The 27,321-nt window shown below is 42.9% G+C and overlaps 2 protein-coding genes across 7 annotated transcripts in view; both read right to left on the bottom strand.

Annotated features, from left to right (window-relative positions):
- Positions 1 to 9,264, bottom strand: part of hmcn2 (hemicentin 2) — a 45,502-nt gene extending 36,238 nt beyond the window's left edge. Inside the window, exons 1-10 of the mRNA XM_087849018.1 lie at positions 8,807 to 9,264; positions 7,176 to 7,246; positions 6,622 to 6,780; positions 5,965 to 6,087; positions 2,416 to 2,587; positions 2,191 to 2,297; positions 1,984 to 2,104; positions 1,386 to 1,890; positions 838 to 959; positions 390 to 662 (exon numbers count right to left, since the gene is read on the bottom strand). Of these exons, the coding sequence (XP_087705144.1) occupies positions 390 to 662; positions 838 to 959; positions 1,386 to 1,890; positions 1,984 to 2,104; positions 2,191 to 2,297; positions 2,416 to 2,587; positions 5,965 to 6,087; positions 6,622 to 6,780; positions 7,176 to 7,246; positions 8,807 to 9,065 (1,912 nt within the window). The 5' untranslated portion in view covers positions 9,066 to 9,264. The remainder of the gene's footprint in view (positions 1 to 389; positions 663 to 837; positions 960 to 1,385; positions 1,891 to 1,983; positions 2,105 to 2,190; positions 2,298 to 2,415; positions 2,588 to 5,964; positions 6,088 to 6,621; positions 6,781 to 7,175; positions 7,247 to 8,806) is intronic.
- A 971-nt stretch (positions 9,265 to 10,235) lies between these two features.
- On the bottom strand, positions 10,236 to 26,219 carry LOC102782378 (neuronal calcium sensor 1). 6 transcript variants are annotated; one of them, XM_035913100.2, is made up of 10 exons: positions 26,202 to 26,219; positions 24,976 to 25,096; positions 23,807 to 23,949; positions 20,632 to 20,656; positions 15,294 to 15,432; positions 13,484 to 13,562; positions 13,210 to 13,298; positions 13,044 to 13,121; positions 12,361 to 12,468; positions 10,236 to 12,247 (listed from the first exon to the last, which is right to left on the bottom strand). In XM_035913100.2, the coding sequence occupies exons 3-9, from the start codon at positions 23,868 to 23,870 to the stop codon at positions 12,370 to 12,372; spliced, it is 573 nt and encodes a 190-aa protein (XP_035768993.1). In that variant the 5' UTR covers positions 23,871 to 23,949; positions 24,976 to 25,096; positions 26,202 to 26,219; the 3' UTR covers positions 10,236 to 12,247; positions 12,361 to 12,369. The 6 variants fall into 6 exon arrangements, with proteins under 6 accessions (XP_035768993.1, XP_087705141.1, XP_006803188.1 ...); XM_087849015.1 differs by lacking the exon at positions 26,202 to 26,219 and adding an exon at positions 25,547 to 25,906; XM_006803125.3 differs by lacking the exon at positions 26,202 to 26,219 and adding an exon at positions 25,703 to 25,906.
- Between the last annotated feature and the right edge of the window lie 1,102 nt (positions 26,220 to 27,321).

Genomic DNA, 27,321 nt, shown 5'->3' with positions numbered 1-27,321 from the left:
ATAAATAAAAAGCAGACGATGACTCAGGGCCTTGTCACAGGCTGCATGATGTCATTTATAGCTATCACAAGCTTAACAAGAGCAAACTTGATGCTGTGGGCTGCAAAGCAATTACAAAAACACTCCATGTCTGACTTCATAACTACAGGATATTCTTGAAGACATATTTATTTGCCTGTTTGTTGAAATCTGAGTGCATTCCCTCAGTAGAAGCCACACTTTTCAACACGCATAAGTCTTTGCTGATGAGAAAAGGAAGTGGTTTAATCTGATTGCAAGGAGGTCGAGGCAATAATGGAAAACAGATGACGGGGGCCCGCGAGGATCCGTTAAGCCCTGCCGCGTTAAATGTTTAAGCAGATGAGCCGCAGGGTATTGGGCTATCATACCTGGGACGTGGAGCCACACGGCGATTCTGCTGTCTCCGTAGGCATTGGTTGCCACGCAGCGGTACTCCCCAGCATCCTGAGCCCGCACCTCGCTGATCTGCAGGTAAGAGTTGGGCAGCAGCTTCACCCTCCCTGCCCGTGCCCGGATAGCATAGCCCCCTCGGTGCCAGGTCAAATTGTGGCGCATGTTTCCCTCCACCTGACAGGACAGCACAGCCACGCCTCCCACAGAAGATGTCACATTCACCGGGGGCTTCAAGACCGGAGGAGGATCTGTTTTAGTGGAAACATGAGTGCAGACAATGTTTAAAACAAATATTTGTGCAGACGTGCTTTCTATCTAGTTTATGTCTAAACGATAAAGCAGAGGTTTGTATCTAAATGGCTGGAACGCACCCACGTCCAACTGAAGGGGAGTGTGCGCTTGCATTGTTGTTGTGTGACATACCTCTCACAGTTAATTGTGCTACAGCCCACCCCTGCCCTGCGCTGCTCTGCGCCATACACTCATACGGGCCTTCGTCCTCGGCTGATGCCTTCGGAATTTCCCATGATGCAACGGCAGAATACCTGAAGCAAAGACACGTTTGGTTTATTGGCCAGCACATATTCCTCTTATTTCATGTCACACCCAGTGGCTCTTTGGCACATCCACGCACTGGAAATAATTTTCATCAAAAGTCAGCTGCACTTCATTAAAGTAATTCAAGCCAGAGAGTCAACACCAAGACAAAATAGTTGCTTTGTTAAATTGAGTATGTGATGTTTATAAAATCAACTGTGTATATATCCACTTGTTGAAAGATGAACCAATAAAATGCAAGAGTGAGGCAGCACTAATGCTTTACAGGCGTGCCCACTGGTAAGATTAGGGAGTGACTTAATTAATGCTTTTAAATGAGGTAATAGGCGCGCGAAGCTTCGGGGATCTGAGGGAATCGGAAGGAAGGCGAGCCAAATGTTATGGAGTGCTGAGCAAATAGAGAAGAGACTCACTGAAAGAACCTCTCGCTTCCCAGTGTAATTCCACTTCTGGTGAATCTTAGTCTGTAGGGAATGTCACTCTTTACAGAGCAGCCAATCACAACTGGCTGCATATAAACGCCCTTCACTACAGTCGGCATGCTCACAGCTGGAGGATCTGCACAAGGGAGGAAACAGAGGTTAAAGGCTATAAAGAGATTGATGAGGTATGGGAGACACTGCAGTGTGGCTTTGGTGAAGAGGGATGCCTTGCCTGGAATGATGTTGGTGTAGGAGACGCTGGACAGCCTCTGGAAGCGGTAGCCCTCTTCGTCTTTGCCCGTTACCTTGATGAAGAAGCTCTGGGAAGGGGTGCGGAATTCCGGGAGACTCCACAGGCCTTGTTTTCCAAGGTCAAAGGGCAGCGGTACAGGGATTGTTCGCAAGGAGCGGCCTGAGCCTGACACAAGCTCCACATGGCTCAGATGACCTGGAGGCTTCAGGCCGGTGCATTTCAGTAAAACATGGGATGGGAGCCCTGAAGGACAAAGGAAGATCGGCATGAGGTAATTTTCTGCGCATGGTCTTGATCAAATAAAAGGCAAAGAGCTAACAGACACATGCCAGACACCTTTTATCGGCCTCTCTCTCGTGTGGTTGAACTCTGTAACAGGTACGCTGGAGAAGCCTGCGCGGAAGTCGAGACTGCTGACTCCTGTGACCCTCAGAGTGTGACGCCCACTACAGCTTATCTTTAGAGTGAAACGTGTGAAGTGAATTCAGCATCATAAAAAAGTCAGACAAAACACATTTGTGATTTATTCACCAAAATAAATACCTTCAGTTTCCAGGCACCGGGTCTAGGAAACTTGAGGTTTATCACACGAGCTGAGTTGGGAATATTCAAGAGTTCTTTAAGGCCCTGCTCTACACCAACTACCCGACCTTGGAAAAGGAAACATAACAGATGTTATTTCAAAGAAAAACATGACTTTCTTTAAAAGCACTGATAATGCTAGGAGTAGATAAGAATAAATAGGAAAAGCAGGAATGAGTTTTCTACCCAAAGGATCGCTGAGCTCGATTTCTGGTGCTGGTCCACTGAGTGACACCGTGACCTCTCTGAGGCTCGGGTCAAAGGGAACTTCCCAGTTGTTTTCCTGGGCACTGTCATGATTGGAGGACAGAAGGTGGACCTTCATGGCCTGAACTGTTTCCTCTACCCACTTTAAAACCTGGCAGGAGGCAAAACACAGCATTTGCAGGAGCACAACCAAGCAAGATATTCCTGAGTGCATTAATCAAACTGTCAGAGAGGTAAACTTCAAAAGGCAGGAGTGGGACAGGAAGGACGCACTGGCCTTAACTCCGAAAGCCCCCACAAAGCCCTTGCTTTTCCCTGTTCTTCGTCTTTCGGACTATTCTTTCATCACAAAACTATTCATGAGACGGATTTTGCCTAAACAAAGGAAAAGTGAAGCAGCTCAGCTGTCAAACTGATAACATACAGTTTTCTGCACTCTCAAGCACGTATTCCCAGAAAAAGTGTCTCTCACAGTGGAAGCCTGTCAGGCAGCAGTCCCGCTGCAGCGGCGCAGGTTTTATTAATCATAAAGCTTGTTCCTCGGAAGACAAAGCGGAAGCGGTGGATCGGGTTGTGGGAACGGCCGTGGTTTTGAATTAAACTAAAGCATTAAACTGAATGAGGCAGGCATTTCACACTTTTCTGCTGAAAGGTTTAAGCTGAAGAAGTCTGATGAGGTCAGACAGTGACTCTCTTCTTAGTCATTCCACCACAGCAAAGATTACAGAAAGGTTGAACAAGCTGATTGTACATAATGGTAAAAACAGTCATTACTTAGACTTTAATTTCCCTCAGCAGCTCTCCACAGGAATCTGTGATGTTACAGGATTTCAGCTTTGACAGGTGCTTGACCCTCTGGGTGTAATCATCAGCGAGGTACTGATTAAAAATGCAGTTTCTCTTTTGTTTTCACTCAAATCAAAACAGAAGCACAGCAAAAGCCCACTGACTTTTCACGGAGTCCCATTTCAGCGGTCACAGCAAACTAAATGTCGCCCATCTTCCAAACGCTTAACAAGCAGCTGCTGAATAATATTTGTTTTCACCTCGTATTGAGAGGCATCACGGTTTAACTGTGCCTGTAACGAAGCCAAATGAAAACATTTCCTCGGCAGGCCCTTCAGAGATGAGGCCAACACCAACACGTTTTACGACACAGACGTAAAAATGAAACAGGGAAAGCCTTTGATAATTTAATTATCAGCCCTCGACTTCTCCTCTATCGGGTCTGCAAGGTCCTCACAGCAGCTGGTTCCTCTTGCCACTTTACAACTGGAAACAGCTGTAATGTCTGCCACGTGTGCAGTCATCACAGTCAGAGCAGGAAACTGCTTAGAAGTGACCCACATCTATGTCTGTGTCTTATGCGGTAGAGCAAAGAGGAGTGGGCATTTCTCTGCCCTCGGACCTCAGATGAAAGAGAAGAAGAGCCCAGAGGTGGGGCCAGTTCCCTGTCTGGGCTGGCCTGCAGGGTCTAGAAGAGCCGAGCGCCGTTGCCTCTCACTGGCTCTACCACTGGGAATGCAAAGGACCTTAAGTCCCCGTGAAACCTCATCCAGAGTGTCTCAGATGATCAGGCTTACAGGGCTGTAACAGGAAAGACCCCCTGCTGCTATTCATAGAAGCATGACAGATGGGGCAGAGAAGAAGTGTTACCTAAAGCTGGGGTGATGGTGTATTCCCCACATCGATTCAGGTACATTACCTGAAGAAGAAAATGCGTGACCGCGCCACTGTAAGGTAGAACAGCTTGCCTCCAGACCTCCCAGCGGGCTAGAGGTCAGGTCTGTCTTTACTCCAGTATAAACACAGCATTTACCGAATATTTGCATGAAGATGGCCCGCTCCAAATCAAGGTTATTAAAGTAAACGAGACCCAGACAGATCCCCTGCTCCTTCTGAGTGGGAGTTTCCACATAGAGAGGCTCAGCTACAGGATAAGCAGTGCTTTTGTTCAGCCGGACTGTGGGTAAAAGTTACCTAGATTTTATGCCTGGCAACCATTACCATTGCCATTTCCCTTAACTCGCTGCAGCACCCATAATCAGAAAAGACCCCGAGGCTAATCTTATAAACAACTCATCAAGGTGCTCGAGTTATCCATGTATGCACCAACTAGAAACACAAAACTAATAAATCTCAGGTCTTTCTTTGAGCGAACATCACATCACCCAGTAAAACATCACATTCCTCATTGTTCTTCAGCACTTTAGGGCAGCATCAACAGGAAGAACGCAGATATTTTAAAATGTTCAACAGCGGTTCTCATTGGCTGTGCTCCGTGTTACCATTTTCACTCACTGATCACAACCAATCAAAATTTAAACCGCGTAAAGAGCGCGTTACACAGAGCTGACAATAAACTGTTGTGCGAGGACCTGGAGCCAATTCCACTGGGCAGCTGTGTTGGAAGAAGCGAAACCATGAAAGATCACATCCTGGGATTAGAGAGTAAAATAAGCAGTCTGTTTTCTCTGCGCTGGCCCCTCTGGAGACCACAAAAAGACACTGTATATTTCATTTGGCTGCACATTATTAAACTGCTATTAATGGCGAATATTTTGGTTAGATTTGTACTACTTCTGAGGATTTTTAAGGGATTAAAGGATTTGCATTAATTTGGTAAAAGCATGCCACCCAGGAGCTAAAAAGAAAATCCTACAGGTTAAAAAAAGAGAAGCGACTGACAGACACTCAGCGTAAATCCAAGAAGGAAAAAAAAAGCCTGTTTATATGAAAATGTACACAAAGACTATGTTCAAAATAATAGGGCTACATTAGCACACAGCCATCTGGTGTTGAGGTATAAGGTCTAGACTACATTTGGTCCCCTGTTCCCTTAATACAACAACACTAAAATGACTTTTAAGCACTCTTTAAACAGCTGGTAGGATTATGGAGTGATAATGAAACGAGCTGCCACACACACACACACAGGCATTGTATGTCTAGCTATATGCAAGCATGACTTGACAGGAAACAGACCCCCCCCCCCCCCCCCCCACACACACACACACACAAAGACCCACACAAACACATCTGAGTTCAGAGGTTCAGTGGGCCACCAGTGTGCAGAGCTGTTGGCTCCAGCTCAGCGCTGCCCAGCCATCTCCTGTGTTGACATGTAGGATACCAGTGTCTCTTCCAGAGGAAACTCTGGCTTCTTTTACGTCTGCTTGGGAAGTGAGCCCCGCTGTCTTTGGCTTCTGAGACTCGGCTCCTGTTACATGCTGCTTCCGATATAAAGGAACCACCGGCCCGTATCGTATGACCAGGAAGTTTAATATCAGCACTGGAATCATTTGATTAGGCTAAATGAATTCCTCATTATCATCTATTATCGGTGGGTCAAATGGGAATTGATGTTGTTCTGCTCCTGCTCTCCTCTGTTATTAGAAAATATCACCCCTTTCATATTCAAATACACTAGAGAGTTCCAATTTAGGGGCTAATTCATTATGTGTGAGGGCTTAATGGGGGTTCGGTGGCCAGTCGTCAGAGCGCACGTTTACTCTGCCTTGCTCTCACCTCGTTGACCTGCTGCTTATCCAAGTGAAAGATTTGCCCAGAGGAGGTGGCGGCGATCTCCTCGTACGCCCTGTAACCAGGCTGAGAGCGGTCTCCACAGTCCCCGGTCAACACAAATACTACCTGGGAACGAAGAGGACAGAGGAGTTAAGAGGATTACATTTGTTGAGTGTTTGCTTTCTGCTGAGTCGCTTTCACTTTGCTCCAAATGCTCATTGTCATGCATCATGTAGGGGCTGAGACCAACTTTCCTGCACTCAGCTGATCCCGGGAACTTCTTTGGAATGCAGATGTGGTTTTTTTTTTTACAGCATTGCTGTTGTATCCCTTTTGTGACAGCGTGCAATAAATGCAGAGACTCTAAAGACAGTGTGGGATGGGGCTCGTGTTTGTAGGCTCAACAGTGTTCCAGATAACATCAGTTAAATGGCATCTTGATCATTATGGGAGTATTCAGCACCAGTGAATACAAATGAGATGCTTGTGGGCATGTTTTTATTTTCTTTTAATCAGTTTACATACCATAGATTTGATCAAAGAGGAGCCTGCATCTATCGGATGTTTGACATTGAATAAAGAGCACACATTGGACTGATTAAGTATGTATCAGTTTTGTCCTGATGTATAAGAGGCCTGTTTAAATTTCCTGCCTTGTACCTGTGACTGACGGAGTTGCACCAGTTGCAGAACATCTCTCTTCAGACGGTAGTCTTTGGCCCTGGCATCAGTAAACACATAGATAAAGGATCCAGGCAGGGAAACCTCCAGTGCTTTCTTTATGGCTCCGATACTCATTTCAGGGCAGTCGCCTCCACCCTGTGTGATAGAATCACATTTGCTTAAAAACTCCAGAAAAAAAATCATATATTTATATTTTTTTAAATGTTCATTCAGATATCGTGTTGTTGAACACATCCATTTTATGGAGAGACACATCAAATGTTTCTTAAATACATTTAAATCACTACCCATGAAAGCAGCAATAATTTACTGTTGAAAGAAGAAGGAACCAGTCCCATAAACGATGTGCCTTATATGAGTAAACATTTGAATAACTGTTCAATTCAGTACAATCTGGGGTTCTTAACATTCAACCGATGTGCTGCTTATCATGATTACAGTTTTAGGGGCTGGCAATCCACATACTGTTCACCATAATCTAAAGGTTTCATTCGTACAAAATTATTAATTTATGTAATCTGTGTCTGAACCTGGACAAACAGCTCTTGCAGATCCCGCTGGAACTTCTTTGGGTCGGTGGTGATGGACACGGGGCCGATATCTGTCAGATTAAAAATATACATCAGGAAAAAAACCCTTTCTGTGAAGAAAATCAAACCCAGTCAGCCGGTTCTGTTCTGATTTCTGAAGAGTGTATGCCTATACAGAACAGGATAATCATTGCAACCACAAAACGCCTATGGTCTGGAATTTTTTAGAAGACAGAGCGTTTGTTTGTTTCCTCTTAGCAGCTTTGTCCTTATGAGCAGAGGAAAAGCACACAGCATCAAAAACCCTATTAAGCCAAAGCACATTTTATCAAGGCCAGAATGATGCCCCACAGCCTTTGTGCACCACATGAATATCAATCACACATCACAGGGCACAAGAGAGGCCGTGCTGACAAAATTACAGCGTAACATTTTGTTTTACACAAATCACTAAAAATCTGGCGACAGTTTGCACGATGACGGAATAATCATTTTCCAGCCCCAAGCATGATGGATAAAAGCCTGTCAGGGCCTGACACTTATTTGGATGTCTTCTGGGGCCAAACTACAGAACAGTAACCATTAACCAGTGCAGAGGGAACGCATTGTGTTGCTGCTCTCCATAAACACGAGCACTTCATCACAGTTATCACAGAAAAAGACCCTCATCCAGTCTTGTATACCTCGTGATTTTGGTGTGTCATTGCTCTTTATTCCAACTGTCAAATATAATTTTGAAGTATCTTTGTGAGACTAATGATACAGAGTTTGCAGACATGTGTCAGGGCCATGACATTTCTAATTCATTCTCGGTGTTTTCTCCAGCTGCTTTCAAGTGCTTGTCGACCTCTCAAGAGTGCCTGAGAGGAAACACCGACGGCGCTGTCACGCCTCTTCGTCAGCCACAGAGGGCTTCTCTGGGATCTTGGAAGTTTACAAGGTCCCCAAGGGCATAGGCGCATTAAACACAGACAAAATGTGTGGCGTTAGGGTAGGCAACCCCCACAACTCCCCCCCGGCTGGCCAGTGGGGGGGCTGCGAGGCAGAAGAGGGAGGAGAGACAGGAGTGGGGTGGGGTGAGTGTGGGGTGGCGATTGGGGTAATTACACACAAGCAGACAGCATATGCTTCCCATCAGCGCACAAACACCCTCCCCCCATTGGAGCACTCTTATTTTCAAGCTGCAGCTTTCCCGTATAGAAAGGAAGATGCTGGGCTGGGATGAAGAGCCTTACCTGTCCCCAACACCCACTGTGAGCTCACATATCCCCCCCTGCTTGACGTCTTGCATCAGTTTCACTTCTCTCTACAAGTGGGCTTCCACTGAAGCCGCTATGCAGCAGCACACTCTCCTACACGTTCTGAGATGCGTTGCAAGTATAAGTGTGTAAATGGCAGATATAAATAGCAAATCAGTGCAAGGCGCGGAAACTATAAAAATACCACGCTCTCTTTGTAGTAATGCAAGAAAGTCTTTTCCTTTGAAGTCAATGCTCCGATAAATTATAATCATATTCATGAATTAACAAATATAAGCATTCCATACATCCACTTTCACGAAAAAAAAAAAGTTTCTTAAGTTGTGGCTCTTTAGTTCAAGAACAAACTTCTGTTAAAGGTAGAAAAAGTACCTGGGTCGTGGAAGGGGACCAGGACAAAGTTTTTAATGGGTCTGGTCCTCCGGCTGAGCGTCTTCTCCAGGATCCGTGAGGCGCCCTCTATCACCTGTTTCAGATCGTCGTACATGGAGCCGGTAACATCGAACACAAAGGCCAGGGTCGAGGCGCTGTCATCGGATTCATCACCCGTCTCAACGCGGGGGTCTGCCAAAAGTCTGTGTGCGCATACTGAGAGCGCCAAGACTAAGCACTTTAATAAGGCACCGGCCATTTTCCAAATTTACTGCATCTGTCTTTTGGAATAAGGCGAGTCATATATTTTAAAAAAAAACAGTATCACAAAGTTTTAAAAAGTTTTGATTTCGAAGCCGCTCAAATGACTCTGGCACTGCTTCTGGTAGATTTAGAACAACGCGGCTCAGCTGAAACACTTCAAAATCCAGTGCTGAATACTTCCACGGGAGTACATCCGTGCGTAAAGTTTGGAGGAGCATGTGGACTGGCTCTGCGTTGGAGAGCCCCAGGAGAGCTGGTGCTCTGACGCTTCAAACGGGGGCGGAGATGGGTATTAAAAAGTTCCCGGGACCCAACCTGTTTTTTTCTCCTTTCCTTCGTGTGTTTGTGTGAAAGTGTGTGTGTGTGTGTGTGTGTGTAACTCGACCCCACTGTGACTTCCAGGCTTCTTTAACCCTATTCAACATTTCCCGTCAGTTTATTTTTTCTCTACAATGGCGGTGGGCCCCTGGAGACGCACTTTTTTAACAGCTTTCCCCGTGTTACCAGCGGGGCCTGGCGTCTGTATTTTGGACGTGTCGAGAACATTGTCTCAGTAACAGCCTGGTTTTTATAAATAGCCATAGTTTATATTCAGCTGACACAACCTAATTTTATACATAGCCCACCCTGACAAATATCTCCTTGACATATGAATGAAGAGCAATGTCACTGTGCTTCTTTTCTTTTCTGCTGATGTGACTGAAATGTTATTGATCATTAAAAATGTTATCCTCGTGGACTTGGTGCCCAGCTATGATATATCTTTTTTAATGTGATCAGACCTCACAGAGGAAGCCACCACCCACCCCCAGATCTTACAAACGCAAATATGTCAGCTAATTCCAAAGTAAGCTGCATAAAAGCAGAACATTTCTTTTAAGTCAAGAAACTGATTGTTCACATGAAAACACACTCGTGTTTTACTGCACTTAAGTTACACATGCTACATTTGAAACTTATGCTGAATAAAAAAAACCCGTAAGGAAGAGTTTCAAGTCAAGGCCCCAGACCCTTCCTCCTCTTGAATACACCTGCATCTGTCCTTCATGAAAAGGGGGGGAATAAGAGACAAGAGAAGAAAGAAAGCGGGTCTGAGCAGGCCCGGAGAGCCCAGCAACTTTAAAAGACACGAGCCCCACCCATTAAACCCATCAATGCCAAGACGTCAGAGTTTTATGCATTTCATTGTTCATCACATAACTACACAGTGCAGGCTTATACCACAGAGCAAGCTGGCATGTTAGATTCTGTGTTATAAAGCATTACAGGCACTAAAGCTTGACATGACACCTTCCCTTAACAGTGGTACAGCAGTGCAAAACTGGACTGATAATAAATTACATTTTAATCACAAAGCATCAGGGTCTGTGCAAACTTGAGTTACTTCTTGAGAGTTGATTAAGATTTGTAAAGTTTAAAATATTACAAATAAACACATGAGCAACAGTCATTCTACAAAGCAGCCCCTTAAAGTTATTAAAAGCTGTTAAATATATAGATATGTATATATTTAAAAAAAATGAAAGTTTTCTATCCATTACAAACTAAGGATACAGTAATAGAAAAGATAGCCACTTAAATGCATTTTATTCTGTGCTCTTATACTGTCAATCAACAGGAAAATGACATTTAGAATTTAGTAAATTTGCATAAGGCATAAAAATCAGTGAAGCTGAAAAACATCTTAATGCTCAAAATAAAACAATCCAATGGAGGAAAAAAAAGGCATCAATACATGCGCAGGTATCACACAGAACAAATACCAAGCAGACAACTGCAACCACAGAGCTCACAAAAGCTTCACAGTCAGAAATGATGTCTGTGCCTCTCAGTGACCAAGGCTTTGTCTTGCTGAGGGTGCTCTCCAAAGAAATACTGAGCTTCAATTCGGCTGCTGTGAGAACCGGGCTGGGCTGCTTGGCCGGGCCATTCGAGAGGTGGGGGCATCTCTGCAGGAGCGCGAACAACAGCAGGGAGACTGAACCACGATGGGATGCACGGGCTGCAAACACAGCAAAATAATCCATAGAAAACTCTGTGCTACTTCAAAATTCCTCCTCACATGAAAAACAAAACAAAACCCCTGCTCTCTCGAGAAAAGGAAACCTCGGGGCGTGACAAAAATGAGAATCGGGCAACAATAATGAAAAATACAGTGCAATACATTTCAACAACCTTTGATTTAAAAATAAAACTTCATTCCATATTTATGAGGAAATTCCCATAAATGCAGCAAAAAAAAAAAAAAGCAGAAAATAAATTACCATTATATTTACATTATATAATACACACTATACTGCTTTGTATCTTTAAGTTAGTGTTCACATTATCACAAAAGTAACACTTTCTTCCCCCCTGACAGATTCTCCTGTGGTTTAGAGTCTTTCTGTGTGGTGATGAAGCAGCAGCACAGTTCCTCTGAGTGAGCAGTTCACTTTGCATCTGCCGCTTTTCAGCATGTGAATAAGATGCACACGAACATCTCCACAGGAATTCAGTACCTCGGACTACACAATATTCCAAAGTCCACAGTTACTCAAGGGTGTGATGCGATGCGGTGTAGCTGCAGAAGCACGCACAAACGACAGAGGGTTTTGCAGACAGGTTTGGATTCGCTATCACATCAGACGATATATTTGTTCACAGTCCGCTATTGGAAACGCAGATGGGCAGATACTTGGGAGTAGAAAAGTTTGCAATCTGCTTCTGGGTGATCGAGTTAAAATGTGGCTTCCTCCCATTATTAGTTTGATGGTGCTGTGCTGGTGTGTAACGGGCAGTGGGGGGAAGCTGAGGGGGATCCATCTGAGGTGTAAGAGGGATGTGAATGGAGCAGTTGAGTTATGATACCTGGTTGTGTTCAGAGCATGCTGGGTAATCACTAACAGAGCTGCTGTGTTACTACAAAAAAAAAAAAAAAAAGTCTTCACAAGCTCACTTCACAGTTGACAAAACGCTGAGCAGGATGTCAGCAACAATTGGCAGCAGCCAGTGCATTACATTAGCCAGTGAGAGGAGGCCCCGTCTCGCTCTTCGTTCAGAACTGCAAGAATATTTGATTGCCAGTAAACAAATGAGCCAGATGAATAATTCATAAGAACAAACTCAAGAGCAGAAAGTGGCTTCTTCACTTTGGTTTCAACCCGCAGACTGAAGTTCCTTTCTGTATTCTTTGCTCTGAAGAAATAGGAATTACACAGCATTACTGTGAGGCTGAAGCATGACCGGGAACTGAAAAATCACCCATGCGGGTAGGTATGCAGGTAGCAGCTGATTAATACCCCACTCACCTTACATTCCTACACAAGTCCATCATAGAGTGACAATGCCTGAACAATAGAGGGATCTGCCTTTGATCCTTCCTGAAACTCCTGCAGAGTCAGCTTCCCGTCTGCATTCTGCAACACGACACAAAAACAGAAAAATATATCGAGCTGAAGCCCTGTGATGCTTTTACACACACCTTCCAGCAGGGGGCAAAAAAGCATCTCAGGCCATGTCATGTTGCCCCTATTCTATGCTATTGGGACTGATGTTTGGTTCAGTGCACTTGGACAGTTGCCACTCTCAGCTAATACAAATCACTAAGTGCTGCTGTGCTGCACAGTTACTCCTATGGGCTGATCTTGGCAGTAGTGAGCTGACAAACACGCCCATGCAGGCTGCGTCTCATCTTTCACTAAAGCTGAGTAGATTCTTGGAGCTGACAGAGCGGGCACCAGCACTGAGGGCTAGAGGTGGAGGAGAATATATATATATGATGTTTATAGACTGCAGGCGGTGTTAGTGACACTGTGATGAATACAGCTAACAGCTCTAAACTTAACAGCGTCCATATCAAAGCCCCGAGGGTGGCAACAAAGGTAGACGAAAGCCCTATTAAAGTTAAACTCATGACTATATCAATGTCAGTCTCAATGAATATCAGATATTGCTCTATCACTATTTACATCTCTAGTACTCAAACACTGACCTTATCCATCATTGCAAAAATGCGGTCCACACGCTTCTCTGGTGTGTTTTCTTCCTCAGGCAACTCCACAGTGTTCCCCTACGACATCAGCAACATCATAATGCTTCATATGGTGTTTGCATTAAAACGAGTCAGGATTAGATCTCTAATGTTCGGGAAAACTTACCACCATCTGATATATGGCATCTACAATGTTCAACATCTCGTCTCGGGTTATGTAGCCATCATTGTCAAGATCATATAATTTAAAAGCCCCTGTACAAAGACAAGAAGTTAAAATATGTGGGCTTCATGTGGGTGAAAAAGGAGGATAAATATCGTCACACTTTGTCACAGGTTTAAAAAGTAAGTCCAGGTTTTATTTGCCATTTTTCTCTCTAGAAGTCTGTACTCCTGTCATTTAAATGTTAACAACAAGAGAGGAGATTCCATCTTCTTACATCGCAGCTTTTCATCTAGAGTCCCCCGGGAAGTCACTGACAAGGCCTGGATGAACTCGGAGAACTCGATGCGTCCATCCTGCAGAGCGACCGAGAGAGGGGAGAGAAAGAGAGTGAAGAGAAATGGCCCAGAGACAAGATGAGGCTCTCACTTCACACTTGCAGTGGCTGTACTTTCACAAACTCTGTCCTGTTCTTTTCATGATGTCCTTGCTGGATTCTTCTGAAAATGGGGCCAGACGTTTGCTCCAAGTCAGATGCTATTTTTTGCCTCGCACCTGGCTCTCTCCGGAGGTAGAAATATGTCACCTCTGGTCATTAGTAAGAAGAATGCTACTGGCTCAAAGTCTAAAAATTAAAGCAGGCAAACAAGACGCCTCGCATTTTCCAGTCATTTCACATCACGAATGTGATCATTCTGTCCAACGGGGTAGGAACTGTTCCACTTTGAAATTTAGTTTTCTCTAAGTGTTGTTAAAATGTGACAAAAAAAAAAAAAAAACACACACAAAAAAAATAAGACGAATTACACTTTTAAATCCACACTTTGTGCATCAAAGAGTTTTCTACTGGCTTGATTCTAAATCATGAAAACACAACTCAAAGTTTCTCAGATGCCATTAATTCAAACCAATCCATCATGTTATGACTTCCTGTTTCAAGCAGCTGACAGAGTCTGTCGTCTTCCTACATTCTGCTAAGTCAGCTGCCCACTGCGAGTTTAGCCACAGTATTCTCTAAAGCAGGGGAAAAAAGCCTGGTGTTTTCGTGCCACTCAGGGTCAGCTAATGCTATCTCTACCAGACAGCTGACTAGACAGAAAATGCTAAAGTCACGTACTGCAGATCGCACAAGTCCCAAAAACTGCTACGATCAACGCATTCTCTAACTACGGGGTGCGTAATGCTAATGAAGGTCACAGATAAACATCAGATGAAGGGGATTGTGTGATCTTCCTGACACAAAGCCTCTTAACTCAAGTCAATACACCTCCGGGGGGCTCAGCAGCTTCCTGCGAGCTGCTCTTCTTCAGTTTGTGTCCCCAAACACAATCACAATGATCATGTACAGCTACAGTGAGGTGGATTGCTTCAGAAAAATGTATCTATCTTGTTGGCTTTGCCAATACATCCTCCAACCCTCACCCCATAAAGAGAATTGTAACTCTGGGTTACAATTATAGGTTATTATAGACACGAAGACTCCACTGCAGCTCGTTGCTCCTTTTTGAGCAAAAAGAAGGGGTACCTAGTGTAATATAATATCTTTAAGTGTAAAATATATCCAGGTTCTTTTTGTGCCAATGTTGCCAGAAATACACAATGTGAGCACTCAGTGTGCATTACAGAAAGAATATCTGCACTGGCACTGCTAGACTCTTCAGTTGTAGGTAATGTACACGTCCCTATGGGGAAATAATTACATTTTTGCCTATAATTTTTATGACAATGCCCAAAACAAACAGCTCTCATTCAAAAACTGTGTGTATACGGATGTGAGAGACTACAGCTCTAAGGGGGAAAAATACAACAATAATGGCACTGGAATAATAATTAAAATGAAAACGATTACAACGCTTCTCTTTTATTCTGCTCAGTAGTCCCTGGATGTTCACAAAGAAAGAGATGCTGTTCTCACAAACTGACATGATCTGAACAAAACCCTCCAGATTAGCCCTCTCCTCAGACTCCTCTTATCTAACGGCAATGCCAGCCCCAAATGATCACATTACTGTGAACTAGCAAGGGTATTTTAATATTTCCCTACGCTCCCTAAAAGGCTAATAAAACACATGAATTTGTTTACAAACCTTATTTTCATCAAACACATTGAAGACAAAGGAGGCAAACTTTGTGGGATCTCCAAAAGGGAAAAACTGCTTGTATATCTTCTGAAAACCCACAGCATCCAACTGCCCACTCGGGCAATCTTTGATGAAACCTTTGTACCTAAAAAGAAAAACAGAGTGCACTGTGAGATGATTTTAAAAAGTAATACAGCCTTATGCAATGCAACCAAACGAAACGAGAATTCATAATCAAGACTAGAACGGACAGCAGCAGTAGACTGAAGTCACCTCCTCACTCTTACCATAGGCATTACTGATTCAGTCTGAAAGAGTGCGCTAGATCAAAAAGGTAAAGTGCAAAGCTATTTGTCTCATTCACAGATAAGACGATCGTCTTAATCCAATAGCAAGCCAAGGGTGGTTAACTCTAATCAAATTACTCTCTGCTCCTCTTTTGATAATATGCGTGGCTGATAGATAAGTCTGAGAGCTTCCTCTTGCCCTCTGGAAATACCATATCTGGAGAGCGACTTAACATCTCTATTAGCCTAAATATAGAAGCATTTCATAAGCAATTTCAAGCGCAATCACTCAAAGGTAGGCAGTGTTCTTGTATGTCTTCATAAGGGAAGTCTGCATCCACAGAGTCTAACCACACAGGAACAGGTTAGGGAGCAAGTAAGCGAGATTTAGTCTTTACAAAAATAAATCTTAGATGAATAGTAGGAGGAGGAGGACATGACAGGGAAATAATAACACTCTAGTTATAAAAAGCATTGCAAAAAGCTTTTCCTCTTAATCAACAGCAAAAATGACACAAGTTCACACAAGGGAGCACTGCGTGTTCGTCTCTGCTTAAGCTCTGGCTGTTCGTAATAAGACTGGGCTATAATTAAGGCCAGAGAAAGCGCGTTCTGATGAAGAATGAAGGCCAGGGGCGATCTTTTCCACTCACACTCTGACTCCTCACTCCTCTTAAACTCTTTTACTTTTAATCTGCCCGGGAGATAATGAAGCCAGCTCCTTACAGTCAAAGAAATAGGCAAGGAGCTTTGAGGAGCAGCTGGGAAAAAGTTCAGCGAGAAGAAAAGCGAGAAGAGAGCGGAACCACAAAATTCTCATATATGAATTATCTGGAGATACATGCAGGGGGAAAAAAAAGAAAGCCTAGCTTAACTATGCAGGCTATAACCTAATTGGTATTCAAAGAACCGAACGCACAACGCATATCGTAATCCACAGCCGACCTATTTCACCTGAATTCTTTTGTCATTTTTAATGCTTGACGGAGGAATATCAAAGAAAAGACTGAAGACAATGAAATGTGCTCTCTCATACTGTACATACAGTGCTCATGTTCAAGCACAGAACATTACAAGTACAAAAACTAGTACATTTGCATTCAAATTCTCCGTTTACTGCTTTCAGGCACTGAAGACTATCATAGGTACACCCACAGTGAGAGAAAATATGAATTCATCAAATCACATCTAAAATAAATATTTTTATTCTGTCAATATCATATCTAGTTTGCTCTTTTTTTAATAATGTCAGATCAGGAGGGTCAAATATCAGCAAATTTTAGCTCGTCGCAAATAAGCAAAAATAAATTAGCACTCCCATATTGATGCATGCGCTTAAAGATGCGCTGGCATCTGTTTTCTAATAAGTAAGTAGACACTGCATGGCAAAAATCACAGTTTGGAAATGTGTTGAGAATCGTGGCAAAAAGGTTGTTTTATATCCTTCTCTGTCCAGAGGATAAATGAATTCACTGAGATGAAGATCGGCAAAAATTATGTTGTCCAGACACTTTGTTGCTTTGCGTTTTGAGCCATTATGCATGGCAAAAAGAAGGCTTTTAGAAGGGCAAGCCAACAATTTTACACACAAAGGCTCAGTTCACCCATCAGGAGCATTTCTCGGTCTGTGAAAGCAAATCTTCTGTGGTTTAAAAGGAACTTAATAGAAAAAAAACCTGAGTGACTGTTGATGTAGTTTGGGTTTTCTCGACTTTAGCTCGAGCCTTAAAATTTAACAAAAAGCCTGTGTTGCAAGCAGGAGGTATGGCATTTAAGAGGAGAAAGCATTTAAGATGCAAGTGCAGTCTAATGAAAGGTGATTTTCTGTTGCATTATGGGAGATGGATAAAAGGATGGGGCGGACTCAGCTGCTTTAATTTTGAACAGTTTTTAAATTTTTTCCTCTTTCAGAGGAACTCAATGTTTTTTTAATGCAATGCTAAAATCACTTGAGTACCTCAGTGCTGCGTAAATAAGGATTTTTTTTCCCCCTTTTTGCAACTCATAAGGAATTACCATCTTAGAAAAGCATCTTCCAGTAATTTAGCACATCTACAACATTTTCAAGGTTTCAAAATGTGAGAACGCCTGACTACAGTGTCTAAAGTAGTATTTCCTTAGACCTTTAAATATAATTGTATGCAAAACTAATCCAGTGACCTTTAAGCAGTTAATGGCAACAGGCCAACAATTATAAAATAATTTCTTACACATGATAAAATACAATAACTCTAATGACGCAGTAGTGCATTTCATCTTATGATTATTATTACAGCTCCACAGTGTTTCAGTTTTAATGGCTGAATATTTAAATAATTAACTATTTAATTCAAGTGCAATCAATTGTGCATCAACCAGACAGCCACTTAACTGTAACATTAAAAGAACAACGGCAAGAATAAGTCAGACTACTAAGCCTACCCCTTTTTTTGTTAAACATTTTGCTAGCATCAAATTAAAAAAAAAAAAATCATCATAAAACAACTTGATACGCTGTCTTTGCACAATTTCCATAAAAAGCAGGGTTTAAACAGTGAAGTGCACCTTTACTGACATTTTGCACAGCATCCCAAAGTTTGGGAAACACATCAGCTATACAACAGCTAATTTACATATGCACTGTACACTCAAACTGTAGATACAGTGGATACAGTAAGCACTGCACCAATGTGTAAACATGTTTGCAGTGTCAGCTGCTCATAATACGAATCACTTTCATTTGCCAAGAACACGTCATGTACAAGAGATCCTACTTGGTGACATTAGTGTTAAGACACACACACGTTCAGCCTGTACTTGAAGCGGTGTAATAGTGCAACTACGCGCTGTACTTGTGGGGATGTGACATTGTGGATCAGACTACTCTCGGGTGCTGGGATGAAGATAAGATATTTATTTTCTGGCACTGGTTGCGTTCTTTGGCATCTACCACAGTGGCTTGGTACTGTGCAGGATGTTTCTTTTGCTCCTGCCTAGCTGGCAGGGAACATCACTGAGCTATGGCATTTAGTTATCGATTTCAGGTAGGCCGCGGGCATACTAATGATGTTCCCTTAGAGGAGAATTAGAAAGGAGAATAAATTTAATGCACAACACAGGCATTTATCTAACCCTGCTAATTCTTCTGTGTCTGTGCTTGTGCTCTAATTACACGCCATCTGGCATTCCCCCTGGTAAAATTCCCTCTCATCCCTCACACTCAGCCGTGTTGATTGCTACTGATCTTCAAGTGAGGGCTCGTGCAAACTTTCCTGTGAAAGACAGCGAGAGCGATGGCGAGCTAGCTGGCTGCACAGCCGGCGGGGTTGAGGTTTGGAGAGGGGAGGGTTTCCGCCCCAGTGCACTCAGGCAGCCCTAGAGACAGGCCAGCTTGAAGGCTCTGGACCTGCCAATGTCCAGTGATATCTAATGCTTTCCCCCTGCAAAAAAAACTCCCCAACAGGGAACATGAAGAGAAACTAGCTCTAAAGGCAAAGCTCTTTTCACGCATGTGGAATTAGGTTATGAAATACAAATGCCAAAAGGAGGAGAACTAAAATGTGAACATTGAAGAGTCATCACTTCATTACGGAGCTCTTTCTTCTGATTTATGGTCTACTTTGATTTGGATTTTCAAAGAAATAATAGCCCAATAGCACCACCCGACAAACAAAAGAGATGACTGTGCTCACGCTTGAATCATCTCCGCTAATGAAGAAAGCATTGTTTCTTATCCATCTGCCAGCGGCTGTCAAATTATCCCTTCACAAAAAGATCCATAAATTCACACCTTAACAATAAAAACAGATTGCTCCGGGCCCACTTTTATGCAATATCCTGGCTTAAACTGTCTTTGTTTTATGAATTTGCTTCGCTTTGACACATTGAGGCGCATGTTTTAACGCTGTTAACACAGACGGGGATCAGACAAAGGCTAGACCTTCATGAGCCCATCTTGGCTCAGGTCACAGTGACTAATAGGAACAGAATCTGACAGGAAGGATTACTAATGAGCAACCTTGTGTAGGTTTTGTGGCCAAGTAGTCATGACTGCCTAAAAGTGAAACAACCTTGCACCCCTGCCATTCCTCTGTTATCAGACATCCCTTTTACAAATAGAGCAAAAAGGTTGTGGAGGAATGCATCATGGAAATGTTTGTATCAGTATTATCAGCCTTCAAAGTCATTCTGTCTCAGTTAGGCTTCAAAGTCATTCTATTTTCAGAACTCATCTGTCTTCAGGGAAGTGTGAGGGAGATGGCTCCAAATCGACTATCAAACCAAACCCAGCAACACTATTTGCTGACTCAAGAAAACAAATCCTGAGAAGGGATACATCGAAAAGGGGTTTTTCCAGCTGGGTCAATGTAAAACTTCCTGACCCTTTTGAGACCTGGGACATGTAACGATGCTGACCTCATCAATCTGTCAAAGTCACTGTGTTTACCTGATCGTGATGCACACCTTTCACTTTACGTGCCAAAGAATTGTTTCACTCGTGACAACAACAGCTGTCAACATCGATTCTAATTGAGTGTGACCGCATTTGTAAATATCTTTCTCGAGTGTGTATTTTTCCGTTTGTATATCCTGCACGTCACTGCCCCTCGCACAAAGGCTGAGAGAAATAGAGAGTGCAATCTCCACCGGATGGTCTAAATCAGATGTGCATCATAGGTAAATGCCTTTTGTAAATTAGAAACACAGCCAGCAAGATGCTATTATTTCTCACATTATTGCAATTAAAGGCATTCTCCAAAGACAACCATGCTATCAGTGAGCCAAGCAATTCATGAAGAGACACTTTGAGTCAAAATTTTGTGCCTGCCAATCTGTTAATACAGCATGCAGTTTGGATTTGTGGTGTGTTAAAAATGACACCGTATCTTTTATATAAAAAACATGAAACCAGCACATTCAGATGCTGTCAGATTAATGCGAAGGAGTAAACCTGAAAGGAGCGTCTAACTCCAGCGAGCTTTGTCACTGAAGACGCTGCTAAATGCTAATATTTGACTAGCCCCACATGAACAAAGGAAAAAAAAAAAATCTCATTAAAAATGCATGCACACACTTACCACTGCTGCACCTCCTTCTCTGTAACTGTAAGAGAAATAAAGAGTGACATTAGCTAGATGCAAAACTTAGCATATCAGACACAATGGAAGAGCCTGGTAGCCAACCATATTGGTACTAGGCTTTCAAACATGTTTTATGCAACAACAACAAAAAAAACATTAAGTTTCAACATGCAATTATTGGAATACAGCTTTTGTTTTGCTGAAAGTAGAATTCATTAATTCTAGTATATCCTGTATAGTATGGTAGACAAGTGGGAGTAAACCCTAGAGAGCCACAAAAAGACCGAGGAAAGCAGAGGGAATGAAGGTCAGCCACTGATTTAAGAAAAAGAACTGTTTATGTGGCAGGATGTGTTATCATGCCCACACAAGCACTACTATCTGCCAGTATCTAATCAGCCATTCCCACATGCCTTTCCCTTGTTTCTCTACTTTCTCTCAAGTAACCAAAGTAATTTTCAGCCTCTTGGCTCCTGGGATTACTAATGAAAAAAAAAGGGCTGGAAATCAATAGCATTAGTTTAACCAGGTGGTCTTTTGAGAGGCACTCTGAACTCATGTTGCTGCTGCTGCAGCAAGCTGACAATAGATGCTGTCTACCACCACTTCTGTTTGGCCCGGGGGAAAGTAAAAGGCTTTTAAAGATAACAAAACGACAGTAACTTAATCACTAATTTCATCTACTGTAATGTTGAACCTTGAGCAGCTCATAGTCATGGTTACTAGCCAGGTAAAACACAGAGAGGGTAAAAAGCATTGAGTAAGCAAGGCTACATTCTCCTGTAAAAAAAATAAAAATATAAAATTACATTATCCAGCAGTCTCGCATTGTAGGAGACAGACAAATTAAAAAAAAAAAAAAACCCAAAAAAACCCTTCACAACAAATTTGGGAAAAAAAGAAAAGAAACACCTGAAACACAAAACATGATATTTACCAAAATGTTTGTGATAATGCGACTACCTCAGATCAAGAGCAAAACAATACAGGGACTACGGATAAGGAGCTCTGCATATATCTCCATCTCAATTTGTTCTGCTCAGCATTTTAACCGAGAAACTCATCCTGTGACCATTTTCTGGTCAGTAAATGACAGGGTCAATCTCACTACTTTTAGCCAAGCCAAGCTAGCATTAAATTGGCCTCAAAAGCCATTGCTGCAGTCAGAAATTGAGGCAATTTACCATGGCTGCGATTTAATAAAAAACCGTGTTACATAACTCAGTCAGCAGCAATGGGCAATAATGCAATCAGCCAGTTGCAGGAGGGTGCGGGGCCCACTCAGTCGTTGGCCCTGCAGGGTCTAGCTAGAACACATTCAGCTTGTGCCTCCATCGCTATGAGTGTCATCGTCTCTTTTCACTTCAAAAAAAGAAAAAAAAATCTTCATGCTGATACATGGGCCTATGCTACATCCTGCAGACATTTTAATAGGATTTCTGGTCCTTCCATGTAATGCCAGAACAGTCATTCAGGGAAGCATTTATGGGGAGGAACGAGTTTGTAACTATTCCCTACTGTTTTCCACTAAAGAGCAGAAAAATCACTCATTAGTGAGAGCTGTTGCACAGCCTACTGTTGGTGTTTTACTGACGATAACAAAAAAAAAAATTCCAAAAATGTGCTCATAAGAAATTTTCTAAAATACAATAAATCCAGATGTCAGCATTTATTCCTCGTAAATAAATAGGCCTCAATTCTGGCCTTGCTGTTTACCTTTTAACACCCATTATTTTCTGTGCAAAACATCCTGCATCTTTTACCAGACACAAACAAACACAAACAGAGGGGCACAGGGAAATTTACTGAGTCCCCAATCTGTCAAGGACCAAAGGAAAGCATTGACTAAAATGGCAGACTACGCTTCTCATGGGAGCGCAAGAGAAAGAGGTAACAGGATGAAGGAAAGCAGAAACGATAGTCTCAAGTCAAGCAACAACAGTAGCAACAAGAGAACGATCACGCTGGGAGAGAAAAGCTAACCAGATAAGATCCTAATTATACTATTCCATTCCCTGCTCAAAGAAGGCGGTTAGGGGGAAAAGCAAAAGAGGCAGGGTGAAAGGTTAAGAGAGAATGAGAAAACCAGTCAGACAGGGGGAGAGAGCGAGAGAGAGAAAGGGACAGCAGCAAGCAGTCCAGCCCAGCATGAAGTCTAATCTTCCTCCACAGCAATTTCCTGCTACAACAGCCTTCCTTGGTTCTGCTGTGGAGAGACCCACCACACAAATAACACTGTCATTAAGCAGCCAGGGGATGTCAACTCCCACCCACACCTGCACACCACGGTGCTCAAATAATAATAATAATAATAATAGCAATGCTGCGCTCCAAAAATAACACACAAGTGGTTAATACAGTGGATACCAAGCAGACATTGCTGGTGGTAATTAGAAATGTGATCCAAAGTGATAGCTGAGCAGACGTTAATAAGCAACAGCTGGTAAGATGGTAGAAATACAGTCAATTTGCACCCTAATGCATCAACGGGAACAACAATCGAAGATATAATTACAAAGTCGCACCTTCGCTACAGTTCTTTATTGGAGGGTCAGTCCCCTTTCTGTGAGCCCACCCCATCCATCGATCTTGACGCAGGAATGCAATTTATAAGTGTGGCGGCACAAGCATGGCGTGAATTGATTTACCCTTTCTACGTTTAAATTTATCAATGTCTGTCACATTAGAAGTAGAACATACAGCATGTTTACAAGCGCAGCACATAAAACCACATTCTCATCGGTAAAGAAAAGCTATCATTACAGCTGCCACAAACTCTACTATGTCCTCAGCGTAACTTAAAGACCCCACTTGCAACTTTTTACTCAGCTTTAGCTGATCACAGTCTGCGATACATTCAAGAATCTGAAATTTGAAACAAATGAGGAGATCATTCGCAACTGACATCTGCTCTGTCAGTGGTGAAAAATGTATAGCATCCCAAAGCATCCCAGCAGGCAGCGTTATTTACTCTTAAGCCTGTGTGGTGCACAGTGGGTGGAAAATGAGATTAGCAAACCGCAGCAATAAACTCTGTATTATGTATTCCTATTACAAGCTGTATGTTCTTTAACCTCAGGCCAACAGGCTATGACAAGCTCACAGAAAAAGTTTCCGCAAAGTTTTTCTTTGTAAGAACAAGCAAAAAACAAACACACTTTCAGTTACTCACAGTAGGTTTTCCTTGTCAACTCCTCTACCACCTCTGGCTTGAGCTTGCTGTTGGATTTACCCATGATCTTCAGCTCTCTTCGACGCCTCCAAATCCACGCTGGCACGTATCACCTGTTACTACGTCCTCGCCAGTCTGCTCCTCTGCCAAAACACGCAAGAGAAGTGGGGCTAGTTTAGGTGCGAAGACACGGGTGAGATAGGAGAAAGACACTTTTATTTGAGTTTGCTTTGTCAGAAAAGGAACTAAAACACTCCCATTCACACTAATCGTTCTGTGTATATCACTCTAGCTGCGGTCATGATCTGCTCAGCCATCAGCACTCCACACAGACGAGTCAAACCCCAGGGGACCACGTGAAGAGGACCCAGCAGGCTGTTGAGTCTATACGAGCGCTGTGGAGCGCCTATGTGTCCGCCTCATTTCTTCACAGCAGCCCGTGGGCGAAGAGTGGCGTTTGGACGCGTTGCTACCTTCGTCCTTGGATACAAGAGTCACTCAGTGGCTGGGTTAAGCACGCTCGCTCCCTCACAGTCATTCTCTGTTCTTCTCACTCCTCCCACCCCTCCTTTCCCACCACTATCTCTATTGCTCAGGGTAAGTTACTGTAGAAAAAGAGTCCTCCCTCTTGACAGCTGAGATAAGGAGGTGTGTAAACTAAAATACAATGAACAGAGCTCGACTTGGATGCCCCCCGCTGCACTTTGCGCTCGCTCTAAAACGTTAGCTCTAATCCTTGGAATTTACACAGACACCACAGTGTAAAAAAACAGTTCTAAAAGGCTTCAGTAATAATTTCTAGGGGGAAAAAAAGAAGATACCAGAAAGACGCCAAGTCTGTTCATGGTTCTACAGCTCTGATGCCAACTGAACAGCACAAAAGAGATCCGGTGCTGCTCTTAAAATAAGCATGTGAGCTGTCTACCAAGTTTAGATGTATTTGAAGAGTGACAGTTTTCTTTTTTTTTTCCTCCTCCATTCTGACTCATAATTCTCCCTCCTTTTCTGGCCTCATGACAACACGGCATGGTGGTTTCTTCCTCTCTGTCACAGAGATGGGGATAATGGAATTTCTTTGTACCGTGGGCCGGGCGTTGGCATGCACTGACGGTTAACCACAGCAGCTGTCTGAGCCACAGAATTAGAAGACTACTGTACGCACTATGCACCTTCACTGCAAACATCTGTACTCTGCGTCCACGGCCAGCGATGTCTTTGCGAGGGATGCCACGCTGGTAATCACCATTTTGCGTTTGCTCAAGCCTTCTGGTCCTGGATATTACACAGACACTATGAAAATAAACAAACAGACAGCAGTTACAAAGGGAATGACAGGCATGTGCTGCGTTTCATGAGAAATGGACTGGACTGTCACCTAGAGCCACAGACACATGGGCACTTAACTGGAAAAACACTCAAAACAAGACGACCTTTGTAGTGACTGCCTAAGCTGCTGAGTGTAGCCAGCAGGCATCACACAATATGCAGCTAGAAGAGTGCTGTCAATTTAACTGTAGAGGCTGCTATTAAAGTATTCTGCGTTAAATCAGCACAGCCTAAACGAGCAGAAAATGAAGTCACGTTGTGAAATGACTGATTCAAACAGCTGGCTAAGACAAAACAGCACAACTACAATACATACATTCTCAACAAACGTATAGCCTGGTTAAAACCCTCGAAAAGCGATTTGTTTTTATTAATTTCAACGTGTTTTGATTGACAGCAGCGAGAAATACATACAGTCGCGGCAGCAGCAGGTGGGATGTTGCCTGGCAGTACCATAGCAACCCTCAGTTTATGGCTACAGTGCGGGAAGCTAGTCATTGTACTCGAAACGTTTGGTACCCATGCTGTTCCGTGTAGCTAGTTGACAAGGGAAAAAAACAGAAAACACACCTTTAAATGAATAAAGAAAAAAACGTTCCCATATAAAGCGGCTTCTGGTTACCTCAGCCACAAAAGCGGAAAGTCGCGGTAAAAAGAAATAATTTGCCCCACAGCAGAAAGCCGCTGTCCGACGCCGTCTTCCTTCGCCGAGTTCCGGAGTGAGCGACTCGCTGCTGCGCGGATGGCCGTCCGTGCTGCTCTGATGCCGCCGTCAGGGAGTGACGTTGCTGCCTCTGCTGCATGGCCCCGACCAACTCAGCTCAGTGCCAGAGACACTGACGTCGCGGTACCACTGGACACACACTGACTCTTTGTGTGCTTTAAGAGCCTTTACACGTGTCACCGGGCACATAGCGAGATGTTAACTTTTCGACTCACATTCACATTATATGTAACGTTGTTTACAGGTCAGTCTGCCTGCCCAGTTTTACACACAAAAAAAGAAAGAAAAAAAAGGTCGAAAGTGGTGGTGAGGTTTGTCTTTATAACACTCAAATTAGCCACTTACCCTTTTTAATGCCTAATCCCTGCACTGGATTCAAAGTTAGTGTTTTGAGAGTTGAGAATTCTGAGTTTGTTGTTCAAACGGACAAAAATTAATTGTGGCAAAGGGTTGAATTAAAATGCACTAAGTTACATTTTTAGCATAAATATCAAAGTTCCTTAGTAAAGGGGCTAAAACGATTCAGAATAATCTAACTTTTAGTCCTTCGTCGGGGTCAGTCAAGGTTGAGCAACACTACAATTCCCACAATGCCATTGAAGGCAGTCCTGCGTTTGAGGTAAAATTCCAAATTTACAGCGTTTGGCCCAAATAACTACCGTTAATAACACTGGTTTGTATAAAGATCACTTTTTAAGTGTGAAGTAAAGAAAGGTTTATTTATTCATTTATTTATTTATTGCTATGTTTAAAAGCTACAAAGTAATCCACTTCCATATCTGCACTTGTTTAAACTTTTCAGTATTCTCACACCAAACCAAATAACACAGAAATGATTAGCATTTGTTAATGGCGTTTCTCATTAATACATCATACATATTCAATGACTTATTAAAAAAAACACCTAAAATCAATGGCATTTTAAATACAAGCTATTTTCAATGATTTCAAATGTCAGCAGCAGAGCAGCCCATACTCAAAAAAGATCACCTGCCTCTTTTGCTCTCTCTGTTCTCTCTCTTTCCTCCATTAATAGTGAATTATCACGCTTAATGTTAATGGTTGATAACACGGCAGGTAGCCAAGTTACACACTGAAATAGTTTTTGTGTTTCGTGATATACTTGGTTTCGTTTTTTTAAAGCCTGGTTACAAAACGATAACATCAAGTCATGTTTGGAGAGACTGATCTGCTAGCTTGTTAAAAAGCCCATCTACAGTCTCAAAGCCTCCCTAGGGCAGCAAGCCGTTCAAACAATGGGGTGTGAATAAATGATGTGTGTAAGTGGGTCGTTGCATTTTCAGCAAAAGGCTGCTGAATCACTGCTGAGTATGAACTTTAACACTCACAGGCCTTTGGTCAAAATTAAAATAACTTCACCAGAGGGCTTCAGGCATAATGAGAACACGAGTTAAAGCGTGACCACCTGGGAAACGTGAGAGGGAATTTCTGAGGTCCCCCTGTT

Source organism: Neolamprologus brichardi, chromosome 12 (genome assembly GCF_056152115.1).
Source record: "Neolamprologus brichardi isolate AB-2024 chromosome 12, ASM5615211v1, whole genome shotgun sequence".
NCBI classification, from domain to species: Eukaryota; Metazoa; Chordata; class Actinopteri; order Cichliformes; family Cichlidae; genus Neolamprologus; species Neolamprologus brichardi.
Note: the sequence above shows the minus strand (reverse complement) of the source record. Positions and strands in the feature narration are given on the sequence as shown.